This window comes from Phodopus roborovskii, unplaced genomic scaffold (assembly GCF_943737965.1).
Source record: "Phodopus roborovskii unplaced genomic scaffold, PHOROB, whole genome shotgun sequence".
NCBI lineage: Eukaryota > Metazoa > Chordata > Mammalia > Rodentia > Cricetidae > Phodopus > Phodopus roborovskii.
Genome location: NW_026126461.1, coordinates 19491240 through 19505754, shown reverse-complemented (window position 1 = coordinate 19505754; position 14515 = coordinate 19491240). Strand labels below are relative to the sequence as shown.

At 38.3% G+C, this 14515-nt stretch overlaps 1 protein-coding gene across 1 annotated transcript in view; it reads left to right on the top strand.

The window, feature by feature from the left end:
* Positions 1–14515, top strand: part of Smchd1 (structural maintenance of chromosomes flexible hinge domain containing 1) — a 102792-nt gene that overhangs the window by 35817 nt on the left and 52460 nt on the right. The window contains exons 13-21 of the mRNA XM_051190924.1: positions 472–666; positions 2714–2827; positions 3818–3924; positions 4845–4927; positions 5098–5211; positions 6577–6654; positions 7102–7221; positions 7677–7821; positions 12200–12296. Of these exons, the coding sequence (XP_051046881.1) occupies positions 472–666; positions 2714–2827; positions 3818–3924; positions 4845–4927; positions 5098–5211; positions 6577–6654; positions 7102–7221; positions 7677–7821; positions 12200–12296 (1053 nt within the window). The remainder of the gene's footprint in view (positions 1–471; positions 667–2713; positions 2828–3817; positions 3925–4844; positions 4928–5097; positions 5212–6576; positions 6655–7101; positions 7222–7676; positions 7822–12199; positions 12297–14515) is intronic.

The following is a 14515-nucleotide window of genomic DNA, read 5'->3' as shown; positions in this document are numbered from 1 at the left end:
GGCTTATACTTATGGAATAGTTTTGGCTTAAAGGTGATTTGAGATTAATCAGTGTTAAAATGCATGCACTAGTAATGAAACAAAATGATTCCATCGTGGAGACATTTTTAAAAATTTAAGACTGAGTACTTTTATGTCTACGTACCTCAGAATCATTTACTTTGCACTACTTTTTCAGTAATGTAATGCTTACCTGCTGAAAGTACTTTATATCAAACAAACAGTTTTTATACTCTTTCATTCTTGTAGGTTAAGCCATTTTTAGTATAAATATGCTATAAGGAATGCCATAAGGAAAAAACATGCCTTAATGTTATGAAATCTTCTAAATTTGTGTGGGAAAAAAATCTGGCAAGATATTTTAATTTTTCCCTGGGTTTTCTGACATGTGATGTGTGACATGGAAATAAAATGAGTGACAAATTTCTAAGGCTCACCAGTAACTTCATAGAACATTTTAAATTTTTACAGGAGCAGAGAATGAAAATTGACAGAGAATTTGCTTTATGGCTGAAGGACTGTCATGAAAAGTATGACAAACAAATAAAATTTACAATTTTTAAAGGAATAATTACCCGTCCAGATCTTCCCTCTAAAAAGCAAGGCCCGTGGGCAACATACTCAGCTATTGAATGGGATGGAAAGATCTACAAAGCAGGACAACTGGTATGTTCAGCCTATGTTTAAATCAAGGTCTTAGTAGAGTTGCCAGCTATAATAGGTGTATTAGAGTTTATCAACTACAAAAATGTTTGTTAGTTTCTTTAGAACCTGTAGAGCATGAAAAAGAAACCAATTTTCATATACAGCTTACTGTGTCTTATAAATCCTGTGTATTGCCAAAGGCTCCATTAACAAAACGTTATTTCTCTTATGAACTTGCCTCACTTGGAGTGGCAGTGTTGTATTAATGTTGTAAGTTTTGTTTTTAGTTTTTAGTTGTTTTTTGTTAAAGGTGAACAAAATATTTTCTGATTTTAGACGTATTGTGCAAACAGAGAGTGAAATGTGATTTGATCTTAGACTATTCTAACCCAATAATGGAAACAGTAAAAGCATAGTTGAAAGGAAGACTATTTGAATGAAAAGACAATGGTTAGGAGAGGAGAGCATTTCCTGATACTGGATGGTGTTAGGACTTTGTAAGAAGAGAGCAAATGAGAACATACCTTGGGTAAAAAGTAGCATTTGAATTATTAGCATCAAGAGAAAGAAGCTTGGATATATTCGACAGGTACAAGTTAGAAAGATGTGTGTGCCCTCTGTGACTGTGATGGTGCCATCATGTAGTTAAAGCCCTCGAAGTAGCAGGGTGGCTAAAGAAGCTGAGGACGGAAGGTAGTTGATGTCAGACTGAAAGGACATCTGGGGTCTAGGAGAACTTGAGTATCCATGAAGCCAAGTGAGGAGCTGCAAGGTGCAGGAGTAGTCAGTCTGTCTTCTGCCTGCTGGACTTGAGTAAATGCCTTGCAGATTATCTGCATGGACCTACATAAACAATTCTGAAAAATACAAAGTGTTAAGTTGGTTGGTTTTCCCTGCTACTTTTTTTTTGTTTTGTTTTCCAAGACAGGGTTTCTCTGTGGCATTGGACCCTGTCCTGGAACTAGCTCTTGTAGATCAGGCTGACCTCAAACTCACAGAGATCCACTTGACTCTGCCTCCCGAGTGCTGAGAATAAAGGTGTCCGCCACCAAGGCCTGACTTCTTCTGCTACTTAATGTACATGTGAATGAAAATAGCTTATAGTGATTTTTGATTTACTTTAAATTTCTGAAGCTATTGATAATGTTTTCTTTCCTTTTTCTTTTTTAGATTTATTTATTTTATATGTATGATTGCCCTAATCATGTATGTCTTTATGCCAGATTGTGAGCTACCATGTAGTTCCTGGGAGTTGCACTCAGGACCTCTGGAAGAGCAACCAGTGCTCTTAACCACTGAGTCATCTGTCCAGCCCTTGATAATGACCTTTTCAAGGGAAGACATACCGATTTTGAGACACAGTGTCACCACGTGGCTTAGGCTGACCTGTGATTGAACAATCTACTGCTCAACTCCAAATGAAGGGATTGTAAATAGACCCATCACACCTGATTCATAGACAAGTTTCAAGCTAATGTATTTGATGAAAATGTTAACTTATCAAATGATCGTCTATAAACACATTTAAATACTACGTATGTGCTAGGATAAAGCATGTGAGGAACCTTGGCAGATTTCCATGGCTGGCAAGGGTGACTGAGAGGGATGGGGACGGACAGGACAAATTTGGCAGGCAGATAGAGCTGCAGTGAGAAGGAGTGGGGGAAGAGATGAAGAAACCCAGAGACAGGGAAGAGGGAGACAGGAAAACTCCTGTCTTCCCTAGGGGAACAGCAGGAAAGAGAGCAAGTTTGGGGGGGGGGGAGTCTTTCTTTTAAAGGGGTCCCTTGCACCTGGGCTGACCAGGGTACTGCCTGAGTGCGTTCTGCCAGGTGACATGGGCAGGCCAGCACAGTGTCTGAATCCTTCCAGATTGGATGAAGAGGTTCCTATCTTAAAGTCGCCAACAGTTAAGTGCTAAGCCCCACACGTTATTGTTTGCCCTACTGGTTTGAAGTCATTTTCCACAAGAGTGTTTTTCACATACAGAGCAGTTACATGAAGTAGTTATTATTAAACCTGTCTTCTCTCCAAAAATATTAATCTGAGCGTTTATGTTAAATTTTAGGTCAAGACAGTGAAGACACTTCCTCTCTTCTATGGAAGCATAGTAAGATTTTTCCTTTATGGCGATCATGATGGAGAAGTATATGCTACGGGAGGTGAAGTTCAGATTGCAATGGTAAGAAAGCAAGTGACTGATAATTATTGAAAGCCTCTTGGCACTACTTTTATGTAAATATTGGAATAAAGATAATGGTATTTTTGCTGGGCGGTGGTAGCGCATGCCTTTAAATCTAGCACTTGGGAGACAGAGGCAGGCAGATCTGTGTGAGTTTGAGGCCAGCCTGGTCTATAGAGCAAATTCCAGGACAGCCAGAACTATTACACCAAGAAATTCTGTCTGGGGGGGTGGGGGGAGTGATATTTAAAATTGGTGTGTATTTTTTCCTATTGAGTGAAGTGCTTGTTAGTGTAATTTTCTATTCTATATTCAATGGTTGTATGTTTTGCATATACACTTATTATTATTATTATCAGCATAATAAGCATATATACTTATTTTTAGCATAATAAGAGTCAATTTTCACTAGGATCACAGATGAGTAATCACTGGACAGAATTCTATTCTAAGAATAAGTTTTGGGGGTGGGTGTGTGCACACCTTTAATCCCAATACTCAGGAGGCAGAGACAAACGGATCTCTGAGTTCAAGGCCAACCTGGTCTACTGAGCAATTTCCAGGACAGACTCTAGAAAAGCTATACAGAGAAACCCTGTTTTGAAAAAACAAACACAGAATAAGTAAGTCCAAGATTAAAATAAACATTTCCCCCTTACACAGTTTCTTGTTATTTGGATTTTATTAGGATTATGTGAGTTAAATAGAATAGTGAAAATAGTTATTAGAGGCAGGAGAGAACATGTGTTGTTCTCCACACAAGTGCCCACACACATATTCTGTACCCATTCATAATAATAATTTTAAGGTTAGATTTTTAAAAGTGAAAATAAACAGTTAAGTATAAGAATAGTTACTCTCATTTGTATACTTAATTAGGATAAAATTGATGTCTTTGAAAGAAATAAATGGATTATTTAGTTTGTTTAGTAACTAAGCAATTTAGTTCAAATTATTATGTTTGCAATGTTGGTATAAATTCTTATTCAGGAACCCCAGGCGCTGTATGATGAAATAAAAACTGTGCCCATTGCAAAGCTGGATAGGACAGTTGCCGAGAAAACAATTAAAAAGTATGTAGAAGATGAAATGGCAAGGTAAGTCAATTTTAAGAAACAAGGCTAAATAAAATAAGAATTTGGGGTTGGGCACAGTGGTACATGCAAAAGCAGGCAAATCTTTACAGTTGAAAGTCTAGCCTAGTCTACATAGACAGATCCAGGCCGGCCAGGGCGTACATAGTGATACCCTGTCTCAAAAAAATTTAAAATTAAAAAAAAAAAAAAAGAATGAATGAGTATTATATATAGTACAATTTTGAATGAATATATATTTTAATGCAAGAATTGTAGTGCTATTCAGTATTCTCATACTTGTTATGTGCCCTGAGGTAAACTTTTTGACAATGAATATTGAGAGTTGTAGTTAGACAGGAACCCAGATTTATAGAAAAAGCAATCTTATCTAAAGTGTCACCTTGATTTACACCTTAACACAGGTAGTTAAAGGAAATCATTTGGTGTGGTTTCTGCTAGAGAAAACTAGCACTTTGTGAGAAATCAAGAACACTAAAAAGAAATAGCCAGTAGGGTAGGAGCAGCTGTCCCCCTGACTGCAGGATACTGGGGTGGAGGGCATGGAGACATAGCCTGAGCTATGTCCTATATTCCAGGACAGCTTATATTAATGCACAGCAGGTCCTACTGCCACCACTTTAAAATGAAACCCCCAAAAAGGAAAGAAAATGAAGTAGATGAAAATTCTATTTTTGGATCAAGCTAATGATGCTATTTTATTTTGTCGTTAATGGGTAATTTGTACTACAAAGAGAAAAGTAACGTCTAAGAGTTACTGTCAAGATAGATTTTTATCTTGTTTTTTATTAGACATAGCAAGATTAGGTTTAACTGCTAAAAATGTATCAATAGTACCTAATATTCTGGTAATTTGCATATTTCTAATTAATGCTGTAATTAACCAAATTTATCAAACATTAATATGCTGGTCTTCATAATAGGCTCCCTGATAGATTGTCTATAACTTGGCCTGAAGGAGATGAATTATTGCCAAATGAAGTTAGACCTGCTGGAACCCCAATTGGTATGTTTTCTAAGAGCCCCTTCGTTGGTTTGTCTTTATTTTAAAATAGTTTTGTCTACTTGTAATATATAGAAGACTATAGAATATTGGAGTGTAACATGAAACCATCCAGATTGTTGGTGCCTGATTGGGACAGCCTTTCATGGTTTCCACTCTGTGCCTTCTCACAGGTGCACTACGGATCGAAATCCTGAACAAGAAGGGGGAAACCATGCAGAAGCTTCCAGGGACAAGTCACGGAGGATCCAAGAAGCTGCTGGTGGAGCTGAAAGTCATATTGCACAGTGAGAACACAGACCTATTTGGTTTTTTGTTTGTTTTCCTTTGGCAAGCCCCTTCATGTGCCATCCCCGTCTCTAGGTGTCTTTAGTGTTAGATACAAATTTTCTAATGTGGGATATCCTAGAATCTCACACATTCTTGATCCAGGGCCTGATTCAGTCTCCTCAAGTTCTTTTCTCACTGGCAGTGAGACATATAACTTGCTGTAGCTGGTTGTGTAGTCTGAGAAGCTCTCATCAGAGACTTCTACTCAGGTATACCTTGGATCTTTGTTGTTGTTGTTTGAGGCAGAGTCTTAACTATGTAGCCCGCTCTGGCTAGGTTGCCCTGCCTCACAGAAGTCCGTTTGCCTCTGCCTCCTAAGGACTGGTATTAAGGGTGTGTGCTACCATGCCTGACCCTGTAGCCTAAAAATTGATTTAAAGGGTGGAAAAGAATTTCAGATTGATAATTCCAGACTCAGATAGATTCACTGATGAATTCTGCCACAAAGAAGAACTAACATCAGTGCTTCTCAAATTATTCCTTAGATCAGGGAACAAAGGCATACTACCAAATTGTTTTTATAAAGCCAATATTGCAACAAAAAAGATTACAGACAAATCTCCCTAATGGACATAGATGGGAAAATTCTAAGCAAAATATTTGTTGGCAAAACTTAAGAAAACATAAAAAAAAAATCATTCATCATGATCAAGGGGATTTTATTTCAGTAGTACCAAGATTGTTCAACATATCAATAAATTTAATGTCACATAAATTGATTTAAGGGCAGAAATTAGATGATCATTTCAAAAGATACACAAAGGACTATTGACAAAATCTAGTATCATGTTAGACAAGCCCCGAAGAAACTCAGAATAGAAGGAACAAAGCTCAGCCTTGTAAAGGCTGTTTTCAGCATATTGCTAGCCAACATCATACCATTTTTTAATATTTCATTTTTACTTATGTGTCTGTGTCTGAGTGAGTATGTGCTTGGGCATTCAGATGTCTTTGGAGGACAAAGAAGGTTTTGGCCAATAAACATTTTAAAGTATTCAACATTCTTAGCTACCAGGGAAATGTAAATTATAACAAAATGTCTAAGGCTATCATCAAGAAAACAAATACCATTTCTGTGGTGAGGATGTGAAGGAGGGGCCCTTATTCACTGTTGGGATTGAAAACATTGTAATGAGCTAAATAACTTTCATTGCTTTTGTTCGTTTGCATAAGATAGTTCTGTGTAGGTTGAAGCTTCAGAACCCTATTATGAAGTGTACAGCAAATGAAGATGACTGCATTTGGTGCTGTTAAAACAATTTATATTTATTTTTATTTTATACTCAGTTTCACAAGGCAATATTTTATTTTCTTTTGTCAAGCTTCAAGTGGAAATAAAGAAATCATTTCACATATCAGTCAACATGGAGGAAAATGGCCTTACTGGTTTAAAAAAATGGGTGAGTTACTCTTAATTTTTTTTTTAATTTTTTTTTTATGTGTATGAGTGTCTTGCCTACATGCATGTATGTGTGCAGTATGCTTGTCTAGTGCCAGTGGAGACCAGAAGGTTACATCCAACGCCCTGAGACTGGATTGCCGATGGCTATGAACCAAACCTAGTCCTTCTGCAAGAGCAACAAGCCATGTCAATTGCTGAGCCATCTCTCCAGCTCCTGACATGCTTGCCTCCCATGGTTGAGGCCCTGGGTTTGGTCCCCATCACCACTATAAATAACCCACATCTGTTGTAGCTACCCAGCAGCTCAGCAGAGAGGACCAATGGATGTACTAGTCTGAGAACAGGCTGGACAGTCTTGTGAGATTCCCCATGTCCCTGGGAAAGAAAATTATATGTAAATCAATGTATGTTGGCATGATGTTTAATCTCTCCTTAATTTATCCAGAAAACATTCAGAAACTGGGTAATTACACATTGAAATTACAAGTGGTATTGAATGAAAGTAATGCAGACACATATGCAGGAAGATCACTGCCATCTAAGGCAATAAAGTTCTCTGTTAAAGGTAAGCAGAACACTAATGTGTAATTCCATCTGCTGCTGGTTCATTTAAAGTCCGTGTGGTGGGGGGATTCATTTATATATGGTGTGAGATAAAGCAATATACTTACTTGCATGTTAGTTGTTGGCAATAGTTAAACAGTTAAATCTTTGCACAGATTTTTTTTTAAGTTTTCTTTTTATTTTTAATTATATATTAGTGTATGGGTATGTGAGCCTATATATAAGTGTCCACAAAATCCAGAAGAAGGCATCAGATACCCTGGAGTAGTTGCAGGCATAGCGAGTCACTTGGCAATAGTGCTGAGACCAGACTTCACTGCTGGCTTGCTTCCCAGTCCTTGCACGGGTTTAAAATGCCACCTTTATTATAGTTGTAATTTCCAGTGTATGAGAGGGTGCATTCCTGACCTCCCAGTACATTTTCTCAGTTTCTTTTTCCCTTTGCTTTTGTTAAAGAGGGCAAGCCAGAGAAGTTCTCATTTGGTCTTCTGGATTCCCCCTTTCGTGTTGGAGTTCCATTCAATATTCCTTTGGAGTTACAGGATGAATTTGGTCATACTACCCAACTAGTATCTGATGTCCGGCCAGTTATTGAAGCAAGGTAACTGAAAGATTTATTTGTTGCGTATTTAATGCTTTATGCATACCTTGTATAAGATTAGCATTCATATTAATATTTTAAATTAATTTTATGATTCTTGAGGATTTATTTGGCTCCAAGCCATCCTCTGTGACTAAAATGTCAAGTGTAAATTACTTCATATAAGTTTATTTACTAAGTTTACTGCTGAAGTCATTGGAGTTTTGCTCTGTTTCCTTTTTACAAGTATGGTGTGTTATCCTGTGGCAATTCTGTTAGTTGCTGTTGTTTGCTTAGGGATTAACAGCTTGGGGCCTGGTGGATAATTTAGCCAATAAACCACTTGCCTTGCAAGCCCAAGGACCTGAGTTCCATCTCCAAAACCCAGATAATTGCTCTAGTGTTTGAACATGGATGTTTCTTTTGCTTTTGTATTTTTGAAACAGTCTTATTATGTGGTTCTGACTGACCTGAACTCACTATGTAGATCAAGCTGGTCTTGAACTTGGCAGTTTTCCTACAGCTGGAGTGTTAGTGTTACAGGCATGCACCGCCATGCCTAGTTGGTTATTTTGTTACGTCTATAGTTATTTTTCTCTCATTTCCCCTCCAGCTTCATCTGTGAGGGTCCCTTTTCCTCTCTTTTGTATTGGGTATTCAGAAAAGAGACTTATACCCAAATCCTATCTCCCAGTCCAGGGAAAAAAAAAAAAAAAGATAAATGTAAAAGAAAAGTTATATTATTGAGTAAGTGTTAAAAATGTTACTCTTTGGCTTTTGTTGTTGTTGTTTTTTAATAGTGAGTGAATACAAATCATTCAGTTGATGCCTTTCAAATGATTTTGTTGGAGATGGTAGATGAGAAGTAACCATTACTTTAATGGTTTTCTGCTTGTTTAAAACAAATATATTAGGTTCTGTACTCCAGGAAGAGCTGGGTACTGTGGGAAGGCATTAAAGTACAGTAAAGAGATGAAAGCAAAAGGAATCCAGAAGTAATGAACAAAGAAATAAACAGCTCTAACTTGTGGAATTAGATGACAGAGGGAGGCAGACCCCCTCAGCGGAGCTTTAGGCAAGCTCCATAGGCACAGAACCCAGCACTCTGTACAGTATGCATCAGAAAGAAGGTCTGTGACCAGCCTGCACAGTAAGCACACGCTGGAGAGAGGGCACTCACACAGCTTGGTAGCCAAAGCTGTGGCGAATGGAAAATCCTCTTACGTGTTTTTTTTCCTCTGACATTGGGGGAGCAGTTGGAAGTCTTTGCATTTAATAACTTCTACCGTGGCTTCCTATCTACTGGGTAAAGCACATGTCCACTCCAAGAATGTGGGCCCAAGGAATCTGACTGTACCTTGGATACAAACAGGAGAATAGGTCTCTGAGGCGGGCAGTGCAGTCCTTTTCTCTTGGTCTGGATGGGTTTCTTACCACGGGCGAATACTTTGGTTCCCAACTAGTGAAGGAACAAGGCTGGGATGGGAATGGGGGATGAGGAGGTCTCAGTGTGTGTGCTTTCATTCGGCATTGTCTTTGTTATTCTTTTTACTGAGTTACCCTGCTCTATCTTCTGCCTCTGCTTCAATGTTTTTTGTTTTAATGTGTTAAATTCTGGGGTTTAAGTATCCACCAGTTTCTCCCCCTCCATCATGCCTGCCTTTTGTCTGTTCCCTTTTGACCCATTTTTATGAGTCTGCTGGTATTACCCGTCAGCATCTTGATAGTATCTGTGACTGGTTTTGATTTCCAGCTTTTTTCACAGCCATTTTCAGATTCAGCTTTGTTGCAACTATGAATTGATTTCACCTTGGCCTATTTTGTTGTCTTTGTTCCTGTTGTTTGTTTGTTGTTTTGAGACAGGGTTTCCCTTTTAGGTTAAAGGAGCCTGTCCTGAAACTAGCACTGTAGACCAGGCTGGCCTGTCTCTGCCTCCCAAATGCTGGGATTAAAGTTATGTGCCACCACTGCCCAGCTGTCTTTGTCCCGTCTTACATTATACTTTTTATTCATACTTGCTTTAGTAGTAATTTTTTTATTTTCATATTTCATGAGCCAGCAAAAGCACATAATAAGTGGCATCTTGCTGAGAGCTATTTTGCATGCTATTTCACATTTATTTATTTAGTTATTTATTTATTTATTTATTTATTTATTTATTTTTATTGGTTTTTCGAGACAGGGTTTTTCTGTGGCCTTGGAGGCTGTTGTGGAACTAGTTCTTGTAGACCAGGCTGGTCTTGAACTCACAGAGATCCACCTGCCTCTGTCTCCTGAGTGCTGGGACTAACGGCATGAGCCACTACCACCTGGCTGCCATTTTACAGCTTTAATGTTGTTTTTGTTAAATATGTTGCAGGATGCCATTGTTTTAGACTAAGCTTCTGCAGTAGGCCCCAACAGATTAGGGTAGAATAAAAAAAAAAAAAAAAAAGTCACTTATGAAAAAATTCTAGCAACCAAGGTGAAACTAAGTTGTTGATCTGAACATCTAACAACTCAGAATTAGATGATAGACAGATATCCCAAATGGGAGGTTCAGTTGGCATATTATTGAAGTGTTTTTGGTCTTAACTCTTAAACCACAGAGGTAACATGAAATAACTTGGTGTTTACCAGTCAGTTACTGTCCTGTCTCTGTCTCTGTCTCTGCCTCCTGAGTGCTGGAATTAAAGGCATGCGCCACCACCAATCAGCCAGAAAAAATCATTTTTTTGAGCTTTTATTTTTAGTTTTGTGTGCATGGGTACATGTGCTTGTGAGTGCAGGTGCTGAAGGGCATCAGAGGCTTCAGGTCCCCTGAGCTGGCCCTGGTCTCACAGGTGCTCCAGCTGAAATTTGGCCGTCTGTAAGAGCAGTGCCTGTGCTTGACTACCGAGTCATCTCTCAGCCCAAAGAGTCACTTAAAATGGTCAGTGTGGACCATCAAGGTGGCTCAGTGGATAAGGACGAGGATTCGGCTGAAGGTGTATGTTAATCACTGGGATCCACGTGGTTGAAGGGGACAGCTCTGACCTTCACACATACACATCATGGTTTGCATACACACTTGCATATACAAGTGTAGACACACACACACACACACACACACACACACACACACACACACACACACACACTAAATGCATTTTAAATTGTCAGCATGCTTTCTGTTTTCCCCTCTCCTTTTTTCTCTGTGTGAGAAAACAAACCTAGATGTTTTGTTAATTGGAACACTTTGTCGGATGAATTGAAAAGAAAGTATTACTCCATTGTAAAAATCAAAGACTGTTGAGATCTTTGTGTTTTCATTGTAAATCTTACTATTCAAAAAATACCTATAAACACTTGAATTCTGTGCTTAAGATGTACATTTTACCATTTGCTCTTTTTTTACCTGAGGGAGACAGATAACCCAGATGTTACTTGCAGCAATAGAAAAGGTACTCAGCATAAATTGTAAGGAGCTTAAAGCAACAGGAAAGGCACCTTTGTTGTTTAGACTTCTCTGATGCCATTCTGCTTACTGCATAGCAGAGACTGCCTAGCGTTTCTCTGAAAAGACTGAGGATACATGGGTACTGCGTGTGAACCTGGTGTACTTAGTACACCTCCTTTCTTAGGGATAGATTGTGATCTAACTTTGTGTTCCTGCTTTCTTACTGTATCAGCAGTGAGAGTCTAGGGTGATTCGTAGTCAAGGTTTGCATGTTGATACTCTCCCTAAATCACACTCTTATGAACAAGTCTAATGAAAGGAAGCTAAGGAAGATCCAGGGATCGTTGCTGGTAGGTTTTTAGTATAGGGTATACGTCTTGCTGCCCTTTTACTTTTTACCTTTTTTGGTGGTTGTTTTTTAAGTACTGTCATGGTATTTACACTTGCATAATAGAAAAGGCAAATTCTGCAAGACTGGTGCTAGGGAGATTATTATTATTATTATTTTAGAATGAAGCAAAGAATAATCAACAGTTAGCCCTGTTAGCTGGCAGTGTGTTACATCAGACTTACATTGGGCAAATACTTGACTTATTCCTTGAGTCTTGACCAACTCAACATGTGTAGTTTCTTTATTTTATGAAAGTCATAATTATTTTCAGTGTTTACCCCATCGGTATCATGTATACTTGCTTGGTCATATTTTTTTCTATTTTAAAATTTTTTGGAGCTAAATAGAGTAGCACACATCTTCAATCTCAGTACTGGGGAGGCTCAGGAAGGAGGATTATGAATTTGAGGCACACTTGGCTCTATAGGGAATCCCTAGCTCAAGGGGGGAGGGGGAGATTTTTAGGAATTTTCTTAATTAAATTAGAAATTTTATTAGAAAGATGAATTAAACATGCTAGTAGCACATTTGCAACTTTATTTGTAGATAATGCAGGGGAATTTAAAAGTAATTTGTTTTTTTCCCCCCAGTGGTCTGTCTTTACATTATGAAGAAATAACCAAAGGCCCAAATTGTATAATTCAAGGGGTTGTCGCTAAGGGCTCAGTTAACAATTGTCAAGGCAAGGTAAGCATTATACGTAAATGTTATAATATTTATCATTTGTTTCCTGTTATGGTAAATTGAAAAATGAATGTTAAATGATCTGGGTTTATTTTCCTTTGTTTTGTATTTTGTAAACAAGATCACAGTAATTTTGAGTTGTTAGAATTTCATCAATGCTGTTAGCTGACTTACCAGTTAAAACGGTGTAGTCATTTCAATATTCTTAAGTTAAATGTTTTCTAGCTGTCTTCATCGTCATTCAGAACTATTTATTCAACATTTCTCTGGTAGTGCTTTACTCTTTCCTCCTTCTGTTCTCTTATTTTTCAAATCAGTGAAACTTTAGTTGGCTATTTTGGCCTTTTGATACTTAAGGGGAAGTATTTGGTAAGGGTTGTAAAAGAGAAAGATATTTTCCTATCATGTTTAAAATAGAGCTTGGAAGGTCCTGGGTTTAACCTTCCAGCAGCCCAAAGAAGAGAGAGGAAACAGGTAGTTTTCTTCAGATATCTCAGGTAGAGTAGCCCTGATATGAAGTGTTTTTCTTTTTTAATTCTTTTAAAAGATTTTATTACATAATATTGCATAATAATTTAGTATCGCACCTGCATGTTTGACTACAGGCCAGAAGAGGGTGCCAGTTCTCATTACAGATGGCTGTGAGCCACCATATATGGTTTCTGAGAAGTGAACTCAGGACCTCAGAGAGCAGCCAGTGTTCTTAACCCTGAGCCATCTCTCCAGCCCAAGTTTGGTTGGTTGGTTGGTTTTTTTGGTTTTTCAAAACAGGATTTCTCTATAGCTTTGGAGCCTGTCCTGGAACTTGCTCCGTAGACCAGGCTGGCCTTGAACTCACAGAGATCCACCTGACTCTGTCTCCCGAGTATTGGGATCATAGGCGTGTGCCACCATCGCCTGGCTTAAACTGAAATCTTTTGAATGTTGACATGATGCCACAGTTAAAGATTGTACACCTTACCTCATTGGATAAATGTCAATCAAAAAGGGCATACCAGAATTACTGCATATATTGAAGGTGATGTATTTAAGGAAGGAAATAAAAAATTTCATGTGTAGACTTGCTTCTTTCCTCAGATAGCGTTGTTTATAGAGCTATTCCAAGATCTCAAATACTTCTAGCTCAAAAGACATTTTTATTTTATTGAGTTGGAGTGTTTTGTCTGCATGTAAGTGTGCACCAGGGGAGGAGACCACTCCCCTGGGAAGTGGAGTTAACAGCTATGAGCTGTGATTGTGGGTGCTGGGAATCAAACCTAGGTCCTTCAGAAGTACAGCCAGTGTTTTTAACCATCTCTCTAAACATGTAATAGAAAATATTTTAGTAGGTGTTACTTAACTTACATACTACTGACATTAAACATAAGGTTTTATACATATTTCTCAATTGAGACTTTTCTGAAATAATTTGAGATTAGTGTCAAATCTTACATGTTAGATGGACTTCAAAATGATTTCTAGGTATTTAAAATTTTACTTTAAAATAACTTTAAATTTATAGAAGGGTTCAGAGATAACGAGGTTATAGGGTTTCTATGTTTGTATCTCAGAATCATATTTTTTTGGACCTTTAAAAAATGTAGTTATACACTTCCCCCCACTCTCCTTCCCTCCTCCTCTCCCCCATGCTTCCGATTTACTCAGGAGGTCTTGTCTTTTTCCCCTTCCTATGCAGATCCATCTGTGTCTCTCTTAGGGTCCTCTTTGTTACCTAGGGTCTCTGGGGTTGTGGCCTGTAGGCTGGTTGTCCTTTGCTTTATGTCTAATATCCACCTGTGAGTAAGTACATAATATGTCTGCTGGGGCTGGGTTACCTCACTCAGGATGGCTTTTTCTAGTTCCATCCATTTGTCTTGTTTTTTATTTTTTGTTTGTTGTTTGTTTTGTTTATTTTCTGCTGAGTATTACTCCATTATGTAAATGTACCACATTTCCCTTATCCATTTTTGGGTTGAGGGGCATCTAGGTTGATCCCAGGTTCTGGCTATTACAGATAATTCTGCTGTGAACATGTTGAGCAAATGTCCATGTGGTGTGAGTAAGAACCAATTTTTTTTCCCAGACAGGGTTTCTCTGTGACTTTGGAGCCTGTCCTGGAACTAGCTCTGTAGATCAGGCTGACCTCAAACTCACAGAAATCCACCTTCCTCTGCCTCTTGAGTGCTGGGACTAAAGGTGTGCGCCACCAATGCTAGGCGAGAACCACATATTTTTATACACAC